This window comes from Hypanus sabinus, chromosome 12 (assembly GCF_030144855.1).
Source record: "Hypanus sabinus isolate sHypSab1 chromosome 12, sHypSab1.hap1, whole genome shotgun sequence".
NCBI lineage: Eukaryota > Metazoa > Chordata > Chondrichthyes > Myliobatiformes > Dasyatidae > Hypanus > Hypanus sabinus.
Window position 1 is genome coordinate 19,820,157 of NC_082717.1, and position 20,870 is coordinate 19,841,026.

General features: G+C 41.7%; 1 protein-coding gene across 3 annotated transcripts in view; it reads right to left on the reverse strand.

Annotated features, from left to right (window-relative positions):
* The window catches only part of ltbp1 (latent transforming growth factor beta binding protein 1), a 416,523-nt gene that overhangs the window by 142,549 nt on the left and 253,104 nt on the right, over positions 1-20,870 (reverse strand). For all 3 annotated transcript variants that reach the window (XM_059985624.1, XM_059985626.1, XM_059985625.1), the window contains 5 exons: positions 15,950-16,075; positions 15,423-15,545; positions 11,216-11,335; positions 9,393-9,512; positions 606-728 (listed from right to left, as the gene is read on the reverse strand). In XM_059985624.1, coding sequence (XP_059841607.1) covers positions 606-728; positions 9,393-9,512; positions 11,216-11,335; positions 15,423-15,545; positions 15,950-16,075 — 612 coding nt within the window. The remainder of the gene's footprint in view (positions 1-605; positions 729-9,392; positions 9,513-11,215; positions 11,336-15,422; positions 15,546-15,949; positions 16,076-20,870) is intronic.

A 20,870-nucleotide genomic window follows, 5' to 3' on the forward strand; every position in this document is an offset into this window, starting at 1 on the left:
AAATAAAAGCACGCACTTGCGAGATGACTTTAACGAGAGACAGAGAGAGAGAGAGAGAGAGAGAGAGTGAGAGTGAGAGTGAGAGTGAGAGTGAGAGAGTGAGAGTGAGAGTGAGAGTGAGAGTGAGAGTGAGAGTGAGAGAGAGAGAGAGAGAGAGACAAAGGAGAGTATAAAAAGCAAAATTACCTAGTATATCCACACTTGTGTACCTTCTAGCAATCTACTCTAGCTCTGTATCAGTTCAACCAAACACACTTTGAGAGGTTAGCAAGAAGAGTTTTCTATTTTAAGTAGAAGTTTTCTATTTAAAATGTGGTGTTCTCACCAAAGCACCTGAAAATTACAGCATCATTTCTTTCTTCTAGTATTCCTATCTCATCTGCAATAACACACAAACTACCATTTGCTTCTGAAATGTTAACTTTTTTAGTTTTTAAGTCCCTTGTACTTTTTGAATAAAGGCCTTTGCTTATTAAGCAGACAAGAACGCTAGTGATTTACTTCAGTTAGTCAGTGAAGGGATGATGCACTTTATACACACACCCATAACATAATCCACCACAGAAGAGGACTCTGTGGGATTCAATCCCTACGAGAATTGTTACCTTTGCATGACTTGCTGTCAGGAGATGGTTCATAGCCATGATTACAAATACAGATATAGCCACCCTCAAGGTTGGTACACTGCCCATTGGTACAAACTGGCATGCTGAGGCATTCATTGATGTCTAGGGAAAAAAGAAATGGAAAACTTGGTGTCAAGGTTATAAGAGCATCAGAAATAGAAATCTTGATTACGTCTATCATTCAGTAATCCTTGACTTCTATCTCCCACACAAATCCACAATACTGCCAATGCTGATTATCACAAATGGAATTCATGGAGGTTCTGTGGATTTGAATGGATTTAAACAGGAAAAGTACACATTAAAGACCATTAAACTGAATTGTTAACCCAATCAGTGCATCAGAGGGCCATATGGTGTCCCACATATCCAGCATTCTTACTTTTACTCAATATCTCATTATTCTAAAATTGTCCCAAAATCCACTAAACTTATCTGGAATTCTCTGCCACAGGAAACAGTTGAGGCCAGTTCATTGGCTATATTTAAGAGGAAGTTAGATATGGCCCTTGTGGCTAAAGGGATCAGGGGGTATGGAGAGAAAGCAGATACAGGGTTCTGAGTTGGATGATCAGCCATGATCATACTCAATGGCGGTGCAGGCTCGAAAGGCCGAATGGCCTACTCCTGCACCTATTTTCTATGTTTCTATCCTTTAAAGTTGTCAGCAACTGAGCATTCATCGAACTCCCAGGGGAGAATTCCAGAGATGCGTAACCATCTGAGTAAAATAGTTTCTTATCTCAGTGCTGATGACCATCACATTTCTGGTACGCTATGATTGCCTGTTTCTTGAATCTCCAGCCAAGGTAAACAAACTTCTCTTAAGAATATGTCCTCCCATTCTTTGATATGCCAACATCATCCTTTTCACAGGGCAACCCTTTTATTCCAGGAATTAGTCCAATGGATTTAAATTTCAACAAGGTAGGAATGTAATTCTTTAGAAAAGGTAAGCAAAAGTGAACACTACTCCAATGTGGTCGTACCAAAGCCCAGAACTTCATTTAGTTCCAATGAGATTCCCTATTTCTTCTACTTCCACTTCTTGTAACAAAGGACAACATACTTACCTTCCTAATTATCTCCTGAATCTTGAAAGGACCTATTGTATGATAAACTTGGCTCTTGTTCTCACTATGCACCTTTTCATTGTTTCCCTGCACTAATATTTTTCCCCAATAGCTTTTACACTTTAATTTGCATTGTTATTGTTTTATCTTATTCTAGCCTAATGCACTGGGCAATGATTTGATCTGTATAAACAATACACAAGACAAGCTTTTCACTATACCTTGATACATGAGACAATAACACACCAGTAACAATGCAAACCTGCAAATGAATTGCAATGTGGCGAACCCAATGATGCATCTCCCAGCTAAACCACAATTTATAGGCAAGTACAAGAATACGACCCCTCCAGAATCTAGAAAGTTTGGAAGATCAAACTTTGTGGACAGGTCATCTACCATTTCTGTACCTACTGTTTGGGTGATACTTACTTTATTTATTGAATCTGAGGACCACAGATATTGACCTTGAGAAGGTGATGGTGAGTTTTCTTCTTGAGTGTAAGCACCCTTTCTGGTAAAGGTAATCTCGAAGCGTTGGAGGACAGGGAGTTTCAGAATTCAGAACCAATGATAATGAAGGAACAAGTGATATATTTTGAAGTCAGACAAGGTGTTCCAATGCAGCAAATGCTTTCATCCATCTCAGTGCTACCTCATTATTTTTCACTCTATTTCTTTATTTTAATTTATAGTAATTCTATTTTATGCCTTTGCTCTGTACTGTCGCAAAACAACAATTTTTCCATCATGTAAGTCAGTGATAATAATTCTGATTCAGTTCACAGGTTCTGATTCTGGTAGAGCTTACAGGTTTGTGAGACCACCCATGTCAATCATTGGATCCCAAAGCTCTTTCTTCTATATTTCCAAAACTTCCATCATACACATTGCTTAACATTATAAAGTATTTCAAATTACTCTTACCCACATTGCAATTCATTTGTCACTTTGTAGTGTTATTGGTGTATTATTGTCTCATGTACCAAGATACTGTGAAAAACTTGTCTTGTGTATTGCTTATACAGATCAAATCATTACCCAGTGCATTAAGCTAGAATAAGGTATTCTTCATGCAGAATATGACCCGTCTACGACCACTCTTTGCCTTCTGTGGGCAAGCCACTTCTGGATACACAAAGCATTGTCCCCTTGGATCCCATGTCTCCTTACTTTCTTGATAAACTTTGCATGGGGTATCTTATCAAATGCCTTGTTAAAATCCATACACACTGCATCTACGGCTCTACCTTCATCAATATGTTTGGTCACATCCTCAAAAAATCTGCAAAATAGTTGCCTTACAATTACCTGTTATATTTCTTAATCATTCCCTCTCACAGTTTATTTTTACCCCTTTCTGAAAGGTTGATGGAAGCCCCTTCCTAGTCCTGTTTCTGAGCTTTACTTCTCTCTGTACAGATAGACAGCTGCCAATCTTAAACAGAACACACAAGATTATCCACATGGGAACTAAACAAAATACAGCACACCCAGGAAAAATGGAGGAACAACATAAAGAGAAATAAACCCTTGGAACTTTGTTTCCATAATAATGTGCAGTCACATTTCCCAAGGAACATCTGCAGCACTCATCTGCCACACAATTTAATTGAAGACTGCCTGGATTAGTCTTAAATTGCATTCTTCCCAACATGTGACTGCATGTTCTATTTGTAACAGGAAACTGAAAAAAGATACAGTTGATTCCTGATGATCCCAGAGTAGTTTGCCAAGCAGGATTACACTTGGAATGCGCTTTTTACAACCTGTCTACGAATGGCACTTTCTGCTATTAGTATCCCAAGCCACTGAATTATTCACTCTGGAATTGACCCTAAATGTAAGCGCCACACCATGCTAACAAGAGGAAACTTTACTTCCTCTCAAAATAATTTTCCAATTTAAGTATGTTCAAAATTTACACTTGTAAGAATAGTTCCAAACGAGCTCAGAATTGGATAACTTACTGCAGCCTTAATATGCGCCTGAAGCCTGACACACTTTAAGTTTCTGTTTCTAAGCTGGCCGTTTCTTTATTCTTCCTTCTGTTCAAGTGGTAGTGATCATGCCACCAGCAGTACACAGCTTCTTAATATTCATAGTAAATGAGAAAATAATAGGATGTAACTTTGTTCTTGGTTATCGAGACTAATCACATTATATAGTCATGGCTGATCTCTGTACTCTGCTTCTAATATCCACTTCCAATGGAACTATATATCTTATAACTGCTCTTTCGGTTCCCGCACTCAATGTCAAATTTCTACCCCATGGTCTTTCTCTTCTTTCATTTATCCAGTTCCGTAGCCTGCATAACTGCTTTTCTCTCATTTTCTTATTTTCCCTCATTCTTTCCCGCTCTCACTAACACTCTTCAACTCTCCTTTTAGCTTTCTTTCTTTCTCCCATTCCAATATTCTCCTTTCTCTGGCTTTTAAGCAGCTTTAGCATCTCTCTTTATCTTCTTTCTTTATGCAGGCAATCATCGAGAAGGCATGACACTTAATGAGAGTCCTGACAGCTGAAGGTTGTTTTTACTGGCAGCTGAGTGTGTTCCACAGCCAAAACAGATCTTTGGTATGCTTCACAAAAAAAAATTGCTCCTCCTTGACTAACATGAGTCATTAAATTTTACATATGCTTCCATTTCAATTTTTTTAATCATAAATTTTGATTCTCCTTCTTAGAGACAATCTGGCATATCAGAAACAACAAATAGGCTTTTGTTCAACCATAAACTGGTTTGGGTACTCATTTGAAGAGAAGGAAAGGACAAAACATTCAGATACCTGGAGACACAAAGCAAATGCCCCTTTGCAATGATCCCATTTCAAGGCAAAACAAGACTGAACTTTAAAAAAAATCACTGTGATTGAGTGATTCCAAGGGGCTATGACGATTGTACAGTAAAAATTTCCATCGGAGAAGTGTAGCTCAGCTGCCAAGGTAAGCATTGGCTTCTGGCTGGTGTTGACACTTAACGTGAAACCATAAGAAGTTAATTCATGGATTCACAGACCAGGAACCACCACATTTGATCAAGGCATCTGCCTACCAAAAAGACAGTTTTCAGAGACCAAGCAACCGGATAAAACAAAAACTGCTTGAATAAATCTAAGCTCAAAGTTCAAAGTAAATTTATTATCAAAGTACCTATCTGTCACCATGTCATCGTATACTAAGGGTCTGCAAGTGGGGAAGCCGAGGAGCCGGTGCATAGGGAGGTATTGAAGCCTAGATTTTGGAGCTTACTAACTAGCTCCAAGGAGATGATAGTGTTGAATGCTGAGCTGAAGTCAGTGAAGAGCATCCTCATTATCCATGCGACAATGAAGATGCCTACATCAGATTGTTCAGATAAATAAAAAGCATGAGAGACAGTTTTTCACTAATGACTACTTCAGAGCCCACCCAAGACAGTAATTCTCTTCCCACGACTTCCCATTCAAATTATTAACTACGGAGCCTTTTAGATTAGAGTAAAGCACTGAAGGTGGCACATTAAATCACTACCTCTTAACTTGCTAATACATGGACAGACATACCTCCATTGCATTATGAATCAAACTACATTAACTCTTTCAGACTTGACAGCACAAGTGCTCATGGAAAAGAATAGGAAACGGAATGGGATTAAACACTTGGACAAAGTATAAGAATAGAGGAAAGAATTCACCAATAATGAATCACGTTTGATGTGTCATAAAATACAGCGAATATAAGTGACTTTTTTTCTTCTGTCAAACTATGAAGTCTGATATTAAGAAAAGAGGAAGTGCTGGAAATGTGCTGTGGGTCAGGAAGCGTTTGAAAGGTCAGAAACATTTTTAAGCATCTCAGGTCAATCGTGTTCCGCTATTCTAGGGCACCACGGTGGCGTAGTGGTTAGTGGAATGCTTCTGCAGTTCGGAGTATCCTGGAGTTCATAGTTCAATTCTGATAGCAGCGCTGCCTGTAAAGAGTTTGTATGTTCTCCCCATGACTGTATGGGTGCTCTGGCTTTCCTCCCACAGTACAAAGACGTACTGGTTAGTAGGTTAATCGGTCATTGTAAATTGTCCCGTAATTAGGCTCGTGTTAATTAGTTGGGATGCTAGGCAGTGAGGCCCAAGGGCCAGAGGGGCCTACTCCATGCTGTACCTCAAAATTGTTTTTTTTTAATGCCATGAACCCCTACCATTAACTGAAGGGTCTGTGGACCCCAGATTGGGAACTGCTGCTCTAAATAAATAAATAAATTTGATGCCTCTTTTTAAGGAATAGGTACTGTAAATGTGATCAGTGTGTTGATATATAGTGACAATAAATTACTCAATCCCTTTCTCTTTTTAATTATTTCTACTACATTTTGGTAAGCTAACTTCAGTAGGTCTGTAGTCAGTAACATCCAGAGTTCCGTATGTATTTAAAGACATCTAACCCTTAGTGATCTGTCTTTCTATGACTGCAACATCTCTGCACCACTCCTTGCAGGCCATCATTAAATTTCACTATTCAGTTGAGGAACTCTCAATATGTTCAAGGTCGTCAAAGCAACAAATGTGGTTAATTTCTGAAATCTCCTTTGGAAGCCAGTTCTTGGAATATGAAAGCAGGTACAAAGAACCGTATGAGGCACAGCTGCTACATGAAGAACTTCACTCACCATTTTTCTGTGACTGAATCACTATCTATTAAACCAGGTTACAAATATTTCCTATTCCTTACATAGCATTCTGCTATTTCTACTTTAACCAATTCACTTAATACTTTGATCCACTAATATTCTTGCTTTGGTGCAACAGAATCGTTTAGAAACTTGACGCACAGAGGGTCTTTCAGCCCAAAGTTACAGACCTTTCTACCCATGCCTGTAAGAGAGATGCTTCAGATAGCTCATTTATCATCTGGATGTGTTCCCCGGAATGAGAGAGCAAATGGGTTCAGTGCCAAAAGGGGTCATGATAGCACAGGATATAATGGGACAGCCATTACAAACTGTGCTGTTATGCTGGAAACCAAGCATGAGCCCCTGGTCACTACATGCTGGGTGCTTCTATAGAATGGGAACCTGGCCCTTTGCTGGTTTTTCCACAATAACAAAACCACTCCACAGCACACTCTTGCTATCATAAAGAGACCCGATGAAGGGTCTCAGCCTGAAACATTGACTGTTTATTCATTTCCATGGATGCTGCCTGACCTGTTGAATTCCAACAGCATTTTTTGCATGTTTCAAGAGATCTCTGAGCTGTGGAGATCTGCAAAAGAGAAGGCAGTCAGCAGCTTTTGTAACATCCAACAGGAGGTAATGCAGGAGACGTAAGATCTAAGGAACTTGTCAACACAAGGAGCAGCCAGTACCAGGCCCCACCAACTCCCAAGCTGCACGTCACTCTGCTGAGCAGCCCGACAACAGCCCTGCCAGACAGCCTGTCCACAGTGACTCTCCACTGCTGGGAAAGGGGTTTGCACCACGGTCCCAGCACAGCAGCACGTAGACCAAGAAGGTGACTGTTTTTTTTAAGTATAAAGGAAATTAAACTATGAGTGTTCAGACCAGAGCAGAGAACAATGCACCCTAAGACAAATCAACGCTCTGTACAATTATGCTAATCGGAGTATTTGTGCTAGCCCCTAGAACACTGAGAAATCAATGCTCATGCCATCAGGTTGGAGACTACCAAAGCTGTTCCTCTAATCTGTGTCAAAGTTTAAAGCAAATTTTATTATCAAAATACATACTGTATATGTCACCATATACAACCCTGAGATTCATTTTACTGCGAGCATACGCAGCAAATCTTTAGAATAGTGGATATAACAGGATCAATGAAAGATCAACCAGAGTGCAGAGGACAACAAACTGTGTACATGCAAGTATAAATGAATAGCAACAAATAACAAGAACATGAAACAATGAGATATAGAGTCCTTAAAGTGAGATCATTGGTTGTGCAAACATTTCAAAGAAGGGAAAGGAAGTGTAGTTATCCCCTTTTATTGAAGAGCCTGATGGTCGAGGGGTAGTATCTGTTCTGAGCCTGGTGGTGCAAGTCCAGAGGCTCTCATAGCTGAGCATCAGTTTAGCAGTGGACAGACACGTCAGTGTGGCAATGGGAAGTAGAATTGAAATGGCTGGTCAATGCAAGATTCTGGTTGGTATGGCATTTGGAGCAAAGGTGCTTAATGCCTCAATGCTTTCAATACACGCTGCCTAAATGCTATTGTATTTTTTCCTGTAAATGTATGCAGGAAAATTAATCTCAAGGTAGCATAAGGTGTCATATGCATACTTTGATAATGATTTTACTTTGAACGTTCACCCACTGAGTTCCTCCAGCTCCACTGTACGTTGCTGCAGGTTTGCAGGATCTGTAGTCTCTTGTGTCTCACCATTCTCAGCCCTGACCTTCTCCTCGTATCTTCTGCAGGTCAACTTAGAATGAAGCACTGAGCTCTAATATGTGCTTTATGCATTTATAGTATCTTCTCTCTGTTACTGTATTCTATCCAAACGTTGGCAAAGACTGACACCCAAGGGTCTTTAACCTTATTTGCTCTACAGCCATCAGGGATGTGCAGACATGCACTTGAAGCCTCTTTAGTTCAGTTACCCTTCTGGGTATCGTTGAGAGCCTCTAGTCCCTCCCTCAGCACAGCATCACACTTCTCCAGACAGTATTCTGTTTGGTGTTTTCCTGTATTTATAGAATTTGGAAAGAAACTAACAAAATATAATAAATGAAGGTTGAAGCTGCCCTTTCATAAATTGCTTCATGCATATTCAATACATCACATTCTTCCTACTGAGCTTCAGTTCCACTCTTTAGCTTGAGAACAGGGCAAAGTAATAATTCAAAATTGCACCCCTGTCATCTGTTTCACCTCTCGGGTTAACCTTTTGGTCTCAAGTACGCTTCACACTCTACTCTGATGCATTTATTACGTACGTTCGGTGTTTACCTGACTTTGCATGCCAGCGTTTTATCACAGGGTCTTGTTGCCAAGTCAATGGAAGCAAATGGCCAGGGGCGATTAAAAAATGGTGGGCAGTAAAACCAGTGATGAAAGAAGACACTTCTCCCACTCTACAGTACATCTTACTTTTCTAAGAAAATAACAGGCACCGCAGTAGTGTAGCAGTTAGCACACCAGTATTACAGCTCGGGGAGTTCAGAGTTCAATTCCAGCACTGTTCTGTACGTCATCCCTGTCAAATGTGTGGATTTCCCCTACGTGTTCTGGTTTCCTCCCATAGTCCAATGACCCCCCAGTTAGGTTAATTGATTATTGGAAATTCTCTTCCCTGATTAGATTAGGGTTAATCGGGATTGTGGGATCACTAGGGCAGCGTGGCTCATAGGGCCAACTCCATGTTGTATCAATCTATCTATCAAAAAAAATATATAAGGCAGTATATCTCAGGAGTGGTTAGTATATTTAATTAGGAAGATGTGCTTTGTGGTATAAAACCAGCCTTTCTAATAGGGACCTGAGCTTGAAGTAACCATGCAATGGGAAAACAGCACTGAGATTAGTAATCCTATCTTCCACTAATGTAGGATTACTGACGCCAAAGTTAAATTTTCATCAGTAATCACGACAGATAATGCTGGAAGGAATGAAGATCTTTCATATATAATATTTCAAGTGAGAATATTTCTCGGAAGAACCCACTGTGTGTACAGAACAAGATCACACTACGTACCAATGCATTGTCCATTTCTGCCTGTGTAGCCTTCTGAGCAAGGTACACACTCATAAGAGCCAGGGCTGTTAATGCATCTTCCAGATGGACATTTGTTGGAATCCTGGCATTCATCGATGTCTGTAAATTCAAAACAGATCACACCTGCAAATTCAGCTCATATTTGAACATGCTTCGACTTCAACTTTACTGCTCCAGAAGAGCAGAAAGGAGAGACAGTTGAAAGAGAGAGTGTCTTATGTCTCTGATTGTTAGACCACCTCAAATGCTTCCAAACTGCCCTCTTCTTAAAGGGCAGTGTTGTTACAGCTCACTGGGAAAAAGAGGTCACTCCTTTTTATGCCACTGACTCCACTATTTTAAGTAGTAGTGAGTTGTACCTTCATTAGCTGATCCCTCCCCCACCCCCGACATTCATCAAAACAGCATTAGTAATCACTCGACCAACTTACTGACAAACCAATATTCCTCGTTATTATATTGTTGTTTGTGACACGACAGCTTGATGTGTGGAAACTTGCTACTGCATTTTTTACATTACAACAGTGATCTTTGTTGGCTCTGTAGCCTTCTGAGTTTATTCAAGGCACGAAATAAATGCAAGATTTTCTAATACTTGCACCACTCTCTTCTGAAGAATTTCCAAGTAGCAGTGCTGATAGTTCCTCTCTGTTCTCTCCACCTATAGTGTCGATGTTGCCTCAGACATGGGACTGACTGATCAGTGCAAATGAAGCCTACAGGGGCACTTGGCTGCCAATGGAAGTTTACCACTGAATCACTACGGCTAATCCTTGGGGAAGATCCTGGCAAATCGGCTGGGAGCAGGGCGAGTGGAGAAGGAGGTGAGGATTGGGAGCTTGCTCAACGATCAGAACCGAGTTCAGGGGAGGAGAAGGCTGCCATCAAACTGTATCTTCTGCCATAAATTTGGTTCTTCAGGAGAGGGGAAGTGATCCCAGTCACCTGCACTGAATGTACAATATGACAGTGATTAATACTAGCTCACTTCCTGCAATACTCAATGACAATTTGACATTCCGCAATGATCAATAAACCAATCGTTTGGAATCAAATGACCTTGCTGCTGTCTCGGGGCTGAGTGTGTCTGTACCCGGGCCCCCGTCCGGCATCCCTTCTCTGCCATCTGTCCCATGGCACTCCACCCCTATCACTCCCAACTTCCTTTGCCCCTGCCAGATTTACAAATACTCTCCACTCCACGTTGACAAATACAGTACTCTGCAAAAGTCTTAGGCACCCTAGCTATATATATATATATATATACCTAAGACTTCTACACAGTGCTGTACATTCATGTTTTGATGAACAAGTGGGAATGTATTTCTAACACAGGCAACTGTGTACCCAATGGAAGGATGAAATGTGTCCGATAAGGAATCATGCTAGCATTTCCTCTAGCCAAAGGAGCCCCTCCCTTGCCTGGTTCTACCCTCGAGTTTTTGATTTCATTTTTGGCATTGGATTATGAGTGTGCACGTCTTTTGTTTTTTTTTGTTTAGTTAAGATTTCTGGATTGATTTTCAGCCACTCCCTTAATTCTCTTGGCCCAAAGGCAGTGACTGGTAGAACAACGAGGTATTCAGAGATGGGGAACTAGAAACACACTGATACATTTGTTTGGAAGACTGTTTTTTTTCTGTGAAAATTCTTCATGCTTTATTTTACCCTGCTTCCAAATAACGTGAAATCAGATTCCGTGAGAGAAAATTCCATTCCACATCCCGACTGACACACAGCATCTGATGCTTGAAGCCACTTAGTTGTGCAGGGTCTATTCAGAAGTTGAAACACAAACTCACCTTCGCACAAGCCATTGTTCATTCTGTAACCAGCATCACAGTACTGACATCTATAGGAGCCTTCAACATTAATGCAATGGCCTTCTCCACAGATATTAGGTCTCAGGCACTCATCGATATCTTGAAATTAGACAGTAAATTGTTGACCTCAAGGGCAAAATAACATGATACATATACCAAGAAACATCTAGAACTGCACAAAGAACTGTGAGCTGTTTGAGTAAGGAAGAAAGCCATGATATGGCCCATCAATCCTGCATTAGCGCTCTTCAAGAGCAATCAGTTCAGCTCCATTCTCCAGCTCTACCCATAGGTGTGTCTACTTCAAATACCTATTTGATTTCCTTCTTAAAGAGGCAACTGAATCTGCTTCCCCCCACTTCTTCAGAGGTGCTGCTGCTTTGTGAATAAAATTTTCTGCATGTTACCCCTGTATCTTTTGCCAGTCTCCTTAAATTAGTGATCCCTAGTTCTCAATGCTGCCAGTTTCTCTGTACTTAGCATGCCACGTTATCGGAGTCTCTTCGTACCAGGATCATTCCACTAAACCTCATTCTTCTCTCCTTCTCTCCTTTCTCCTTCTCTCTCTCTCTCTCTCTCTCTCTCTCTCTCCCTCTCTCCCTCTCTCCCTCTCCCTCTCTCCTCCCCCCACTGAGCAAGGCATTTTTGCCTATCAGTCAACAAGCAACCATACACATCAATCCTTCATCAATTCCACTTTATATTAAACCATAGAACTACAGAACACTACAGCACAGTACAGGTCCTTCAGCCCTCCATGTTGTGCCGACCCATATAATCCTTAAAAAAAAGTACTAAACCCACACTACCCCATAACCCTCCATTTTTCTTTCATCCATGTGCCTGTCCAAGAGGTTCTTAAATACCCCTAATGTTTTAGCCTCCACCACCATCCCTGGCAAGTCATTCCAGGCACTCACAACTCTTTGTGTAAAAAACTTACCCCTGATGTCTCCCCTCCCTTAATTTTGTACATATGCCCTCTGGTGTTTGCTATTGGTGCCCTGGGAAACAGGTACTGACTATCCACCCTATCTATGCTTCTCATAATCTTGTAGACCTCTATCAAGTCCTCTCTCATTCTTCTACGTTCCAAAGAGAAAAGTCCCAGCTCTGCTAACCTTGCTTCGTTTGACTTGTTCTCCAAACCAGGCAACATCCTGGTAAATCTCCTCTTCACCCTCTCCATAGCTTCCACATCCTTCCTATAATGTGACCAGAATTGAACACAATACTTTTAAGTTCGGTCTCGCCAGAGATTTGTAGAATTGCAACGTGACCTCTCTACTCGAACTCAATCCCCCTGTTAATGAAGCCTAGCATCCCATAGGCCTTCTTAACTACCCTATCAACCTATGCAGCAACCTTCAGGGATGTATGGATTTGAACCCCAAGGTCCCTTTGTTCATCCACACTATTAAGTAACTGACCATGAATCCTGTACTCAGACTTCTGGTTTGTCCTTCCAAAATGCATCACCTCACACTTGTCCGGATTGAACTCCATCTGCCATTTTTCTGCCCAACTCTGCAACCTGTCTATATCCTCTTGTAACCTTCAACAACCTACAGCTCCATCCACAACTCCTCCAATCTTCATGTCATCCACAAATTTACTCACCCATCCTTCCACCTCTGCATCCAGGTCATTTACAAAAACCACAAATAGCAGGGGACTCAGATCCCTGTGGCACTCCACTAGTCACTGACTTCCAGGCAGAATACTTTCCTTCCACAACTACCCTCTGCTTTCTTCCTTTAAGCCAATTTTTTTATCCAAACAGCCAAGGTTCCACTTATCCCATGCCTCATGACTTTCTGGATGTGTTTCTCATGAGGGACCTTGTCAAATGCTTTGCTAAAGTCCATGTAGACTACATCCACTGTCCTACCCTCATCAATTTTTTTTGTTACCTCTTCAAAAAACTCAATCAGGCTCATGAGGCATGATCTTCTCTTCACAAAGCCATGTCGACTATCCATGAGTAGACTGTACTTCACCAAATGCTCGTAGCTCCTATCCTTAAGAATCCTTTCCAATAGTTTGCAGACCACCGACGCAAGACTCACTGGTATATAGTTCCCAGGTTTCTCCCTATTACCTTTTTTAAACAAGGGAACTACATTTACACTTCCCCTGTAGCCAAAGAGGATTCAAAAATCATAGCTATTGCTCCTGCGATCTCTTCTCTCAATCCCCACAACAACCTGGGGTGTATCATATCCGGCCCTGGGGATTTATCAATCTTAATGTTTTTAAGAAGATCCAGCACTTCTTCTTCCTTAATCTCCACATTGTCCTGCACACAGGCCCACTCAACTTCAACCTCATCCTGATCAAGATCCTTTCCACTTGTGAAAAGGTCTGCCATGTTTTCATCAAGGTGAGACTACAACAGGAGTTCCAAAACTTTTTTATGCCTTGGACCAATACCATTAAGCAAGGGGCATTCCCAAGTTGGGAATGCCTGGACCAGAACTCAGAGAGATAGCCTCAAAATTCATAGAACATAAAACCGTACAGCACCTATAAGGCCTTTAGTCTAGGTGATTGCACCAACCTATATAAACCTATTTCATCCTTCACTCCTACATAACTCATAACCTTCAGTTTTCTTATATCTGTGTGCCTATCGTAAATGTTCCAATCAGCACCTTCCACAACCTCCGGCAATGCATTTCAGACATCCACCAATGTCTCTGTTAAAATGCTATCTCTGATAAGTCCTCTTAAGCTTTCCTCCACTCATCTTGGGCTGATGTCCTCCGAGATTGGTCATTACCATCCCGGGAAAAAGGCACTGGCTGTCCACTCTAACTACACCTCTCATAACCTTAAACACCTCGATCAAGTCGCCTCTCATCCTCCTTCACTCCAAAGAGAAAAGCCTCAGCTCACTCAATCTTCCCTCACTTTACAATTATAGAGTAGCATACTTTTGGAACGTGTACTTTCATGGCCAGTTGGTGCTTAAGATTTGGGTATTTGTCAACATTTGGCACACAAGGGACTGAACTTCCACGGAGCACTATTTTTACTGCATAGCACATGTAGGTCAAATTCTAGCTGATGCTATTTCAAAACTGTCAACAGTTCTTTTAAAATAGACAGGTTAACAACTGGGTAAAAATAAACAGCTAAAGATTTTAATACTTATATTTTAGTTTGTGTCCTGAAATGTTATATGCTGGTGGTTAAACCTTTAGTAAGGAGAGTGTCTGGGTGTATGAGGTGTCCAGAGAGGGGTAGCACCTCTGGTGAAGGGACTTGTTGTGTCTACTCTGGGGCAGCTCACTCAGCTTTGTTCCCCACCAGACACAAACTCTCGCCTGTGGCTCCAAGTAGCTGTTGGCATGCCACTTGGAACACACCCCGTTACACCACTTCAGCAGCTGGGCTGTTCCAGGTGAGGGTAACCAGTGAGCCTCGTACCATGGTGACTTAGGGGCATGCATGAGACGTCAACTCCAGCCAACTGGGTGGATGAGATGAACAGTGAGATCCAAAGTGGTTCTGCAACGCTCCATGGAGAGTGAAGGTCATGACAAGGCACAGAAGACATCATGGTTTGGATGAGTACAACTGGACCTGGATTTCTGAGGTTAAGAGCATGTAACTGCCCTAGTGAAACAGTTTTCCCACTTTAAAAGCTCTCCCACATAGGTCTCCTATCATTGTTGGACATAACTGACAACTTGCAAGAAAATAGTTCTATTAACTACTGAACTGGAAAAACCTTTCCAATGGTTCTTAACTTTGCTTACAAATCTCTAGAGGAGTACTGGGCTAGTGCTAATATAATTCCTGATACATTACCTGCTAGCTACTGAATGAAAAATGAAAATTGCCAAGTGAGGAACGCCAGGAATTGTTCTGTGTTCCTCACGCTCCAGCCTTTAGTAGAAATTTGGCAAAATGACACGAGTTCCACCCACCATCCCCATAAATCTAATTTCCTTTGAACTTTTAATGGCGACTAAGTGGGAGATTCTTGTGGGGTGAGGTGAGTTAGTGGGGGAGGTTGGGGGAGAAGGCCATTGTCATATAATGTCCAATATTCCGAGTGAGCTGCCTTTCAATCAGAAGACTAGAAAGTTTCTTGCAGAAGTTTGAGGTTTTGAATCTTTTAAACTACCATCCATGCTATTATGATATTAGATCCTCCCTGTGAAACATGAAACATTACCGGCGCATTGTGTCCCTCCATCTGACGTAAAGCCTCGGTAACAGTGGCATCGAAAACTCCCTTCTGTGTTCTTACACTGGCCATTGGAACATGGCTGTGGGGCCTGTGTACATTCATCCACATCTGTGAAAGCCAGACCATGTTCATTAGTGGCATAAGCTACTTCTGCCCGAGTTCAAGCTGAAGCAAACAGTTGGTCTTCAGGGCTTGGAGGGGTTGCCAGAACAACAACTATCAGGTATTACTCCCCAGTCTCTGTTAAATGCTCAACTCCAACATGGAGCTGGTGACAGAGGAAAGTCCCAGGCAGAAAATGAAAAACACACCAAGGTGCATTGCCAAGGAAAGGTCAAGGTGGGATATGGGTGCATCCAGGGCAATTGGGGATCATAAATTCAAGCAACTTATGTGTTGTCCAGAGAAACTGAATGCATGCAGCAGATTTCCATCAGTCCAAAACATGCTAACAGCCACCCAATATAATTACTGTATACTCAAAGAGGAAGGTCCAGGTTGTTGATTCTCACCAACACAAGCGGTTTGCAAGGCGTTGAGATGGTAACCAGAATCGCAGTTACACGTGTAACCCTCTGGAAGATTGATACACTGGCCAGGTCCACAGATTCGAGGGTTAACCGAACACTCGTCAATTTCTGAAAAAATAGGAGATTGCAACTTTAATTAAATCGATAATAAAATTTCATACCCTATTGGTCTGTTGCATCACAAACTTGCTGCTTATATAATGAACCGCCCTGCTTATGCTAAGATGGCTGGATAAATGTCACCAGTCAACTACTTTTCAATGCTCAGAGACAAGCTGACTCAATTTCATATTTCATATTTATATTTGATATATAAAATACAATATAAAATATAAAATGCAAGAATAATTGAAATTATGATAAAGGTCTGTTTTACACCAATTAAGCCACAAGTTTACCCCACATCTTTAAACCATTCCAATGAGCTGACAGTTGAAGGAAAAGTGGATTTGAGCAGTCTGCTGCAATTTTTATTACAGCATTTGCTCTTGCTCTTAGCCTAACCAGAAGCTCATAAAAACGCTTTACCAATCTGCAGGTTTATCTACAATACTACACAGAACACTGGTTTGCCTGCTCCAATTACACTGCAACACTGCCCTTTGAATAATACAAAGATTAGCAGAGCTGTGGGTAGTAAGGAAGGTTGTCAAGAGTCAGAATCACAATCAGGTTTAATATCACTGACATATTGTGAAATTTGTTTTTAATGCAGCAGTGGTACGTCGCAATACATAAAAAATATGAATTACAGTAAGTGTGTATATATATAAAACTGGAGATTACAGAGATGGGGAGGGTGAGGCATTGATGGAATCAGGGATCAGAGTAGATACTATACATACATAGTATACTAATACTATATATTTAAAAAAAGTTAAATTAAATAAATAATGCAAAAAGAAAAAATAAAGTAGTGAGGTACTGTTCATGAGCTCAACATCCATTCAGAAATCAGATGGCAGAGAGGAAGAAGCTGTCCCCGAACTGTTGAATGTGTGTCTTCAGGCTCCTGTACCTCCCCCCGGCGGTAATAATGGGAAGAGGGCATGTCCTGGGTGATGGGGGTCCTTAATGATGGATGCCACCATTTTTGAGGCACCGCTCCTTGAAAGTGTCCTGGATGCTGGGGAAGCTACTGCCCATGATGGAGCTGACTGAGTTTACAATTTTTCTGCAACTTTTTCGATCCTGTGTTACCTCCCTCGTCCTCCCATGCCAAATGTGAATCAGCCAGTTAGAATGCTCTCCATGATACATCTCTAGATATTTACAAGTGTCTTTGGTGACAAAGCAAACCTCTGATGAGACAGGATACAGACCAGTTGTAAGTATGAAGAAATGGCAGGGTGTGTTGAATCCATACACGTGTGAGATGTCGCCCTTTGGGAGATCAAATGTTAATTGGAAAGTATGCAGTGAATAGTGAGACCCTAAGAAGTACTGATATACAGGGGGATTTTGGGATGCAAGTCTATGGCTCCCTGAAAGCAGCAACAGGGTGATTAAAAGAGGATTATGGCATGCTTGCCTTGATCGGTCAGAGAGGTGAGAATGAATGTCAGTAAATCATGTTATAGCTGGATAAAGATTAGTTAGGCCGCACTTGGAGTATTGCGGGCAGTTCTGGCCGCCACAATACAGGATGGGTGTACGGGCTTTGGAGAGGGTACAGAAGAGGATAGGGGCTTTGGAGAGCATACAGGCTTTGGAGAGGGTACAGAAGAGGGCAGGGGCTTTCAGAGGGTACAGAAGAGGGGCAGGGGCTTTCAGACGGTACAGAAGAGGGTTGGTAGGATATTGCCTTGGTTAGAGAGTATTAGCTATAAGGAGAGGTTGGACAAACTTGGATTGTTCTCACTGGAGTGTTGGTGACCGAGGGCTATCTGATAAACATGCATAAAATTATAACAGGTATACATGGGGTAGGTAGTCAGAGCCTTTTTCCAGAAGTGGGCACGTTTTTACAAGTGGCTTTGGTGACAAAGCAAAACCTCTGATGAGACAGGATACAGACCAGTTGTAAGTATGAAGAAGTGGCAGGGTGAGTTTAATCTATTCACGTGTGAGATGTCACCCTTTGGGAGATCAAATATTAAGAGGAAAGTATGCAGTAAATAGTGAGACCCTAAAAAGTACTGATATACAGGGGGATTTTGGGCTGCAAGTCTATGGCTCCCTGAAAGCAGCAACAGGGTGATTAAAAGGGCACGTTTTTAAAGTGAGAAAGGGATGTTTAAGAGACTTACAAAACAAGTTTTTGTAATATACATAGACTACCAGGAGAAAGAACATGATACAATTACAGCATATAGGAGGCATTCAGGCAGACACGTGGTCAGGCAGGGAACAAAGTGATATAAACCATCTACAGGCACATGTGCTGTTTAAAATGGCACCATATTACCCACAGATATTATGATGTTAAGGGCCTGTTCCTGCACTGCACTGTTGTATGTGCTGTGAACCACGTCCCCCTTTGCTTTAATTCCCTCATAGGATTGTGCATCCTTCACTGGCCCTTAGCAGGTACAAAGTATTGGCAAGTAAGTAGTCAGTTCATTCACAACCAAAGGATAAAATGGAAGATGTGAGCAATATAACCATTACAGAAAGAAATTTACATTACTTGTATTCTTAGTAATAGGTCTGGAGCAGGGATTTGCATTCAGGGATCCACGGACTCCTCGGTAATGATGGTCTTCAGCCACATTCTAGGGACCAATAAGGATGGCTGATTTCTTAAAGTCATAGGGTTCCTGTTACAATGCTGGCTTATTAAATTAAAGCATATTTAACCAATCAAATTTGTCAGATGTCCTATCAAGATTTGGATTCACTGCTCCAGGCCAACAAGCAGTGTTTCAAGATAGATGTTCAGAACCACATTACTACCATACCACTGCCTTCAGAATTTCAAATGAGCAGGAAAACAACCGACTGCCTGTTTTGAACTTGCTGACTTCAGAAGCCCTGCAGGGAAGGAGTCAGATTTTCATAGGTTTTATGGATTCACATGAAGATTTATTGTGGGAACCTAGAACAAGATGCTCACCCTGCGGTGGGTTATAACTCACACAGCAGCCGAGATGTTTATTGTCCTGCACAGTATTTGTGCATTCAATCAATGGAGAGCTCTTTCACTTTGAACTCTCCGACTCTCATCAAGTGAACTGCAAATCCTGCCAACCAGGCTCTTATACAGTATCGATGCTTAACCACAGTGAAAAGGGGCTATATTCCCAATTACACTGTCCCACGCACCTAAATACTGCACCCTACAAGTTCTGAGGAGCCATTTTTGCAGTTTTCTTTGCTCAAAGCCCTAAATATGGCCGTGCGGGTTAGGTAATAGCCCCCATCAAACCTCTTTACTAATATACTCCCGGTTTGTTTCATTTGTTCTACTTTCCATATCAGTTGAATCTCAGGCATCCATATCCTAACCTCCCTCTTCGACTCCAGCCCTGGCCCCACTCCTCTACATGTCACAACCCCTCCTCTCCATCATTCCCATGTTTACTGAATGGCTCTGGCTTTCAACTAAGCAAAGCCTGCATTCAAATGTTCTCTCCTCAGATCCCTGATTCCTCCATTGCCTCACCCTTCTCCTTCTCTGTATCTCCAGTCATATAATCCTCTAAATTCTTTGTACTCCTCCAGTTCTGCTCTCTTGATCAAACCTAGTTTTGAATGAACCTATATTCAATACTGAAGCTCTAACCTCCAGAAATGCAACACAAAACGTCTTCATTTCCCTTTCATCCTTTAAGCCTAACACTTTTTCTTTTTGCCCTTGTACAGCTCATCCAATAGAAACATAGAAAACCTACAGTGCAATACAGGCCCTTAGGCCCACAAAGCTGTGCCAAATGTGTACTTACCTGAGAAATTACCTAGGGTTACCTGTAGCCCTCTATTTTTCTAAGCTCCATGTACCTATCCAGGAGTCTCTTAACAGGCCCAATCGTATCTCCCTACACAGGCAGCCCATTCCACACACTCACCATTCTCTGCATAAAAAGAACTTACCCCTGACATCTCCTCTGTACCTACTTCCAAGCACCTTAAACCTGTGCCCTCTTGTGCTAGTCATTTCAGCCCTGGGAAAAAAGCCTCTGAGCATCTTTCCACACAAAAGGCATCTATCCACACGATCAATGCTTCTCATCATCTTATACACCTCTATCAGGTCACCTCTCAAACTCTGCAGCTCCAAGGAGAAAAGGCCGAGTTCACTCAACTTATTCTCTTAGGGCATGCTTCCCAATCCAGGAAACATCCTTGTAAATCTCCTCCGCACCCTTTCTATGGTTTCCACATCCTTCCTGTAGTGAGGCGACCAGAACTGAGCACAGTTCTCCAAGTGAGGTCTGACCAGGGTCCTATATCGCTGCAACATTACCTCTCGGTTCTTAAACTCAATCCCTCGATTGATTAAGGCCAATGCACCGTATGCTTTCTTAACCACAGAGTCAGCTGGCACAGCAGATTTGAGTGTCCCAAGATCCCTCTGATCCTCCACACTGCTAGGAGTCTTACCATTAATACTATATTCTGCCATCATATTTGACCTACCAAAAGAAACCACCTCACACTTACCTGGGTTGAACTCCATCTACCACTTCTCAGACCAGTCTTACATTCTATCAATGTCCCATTGTAACCTCTGACAGCTCCCCACACTATCCACAACACCTCCATCCTTTGTGTCATCAACAAATTTACTAACCCATTCCTCCACTTCCTCATCCAGGTAATTTATAAAAATCACGAAGAGTAGGGGTCCCAGAACAGATCCCTGAGGCATTCCACTGGTCACTGACCTCTGTGCAGAATATGCAATAAAATGTCTTGGGAAACTTTACTATTCAAAGGTCCAATGAAAAGATCGTAAAGAGCA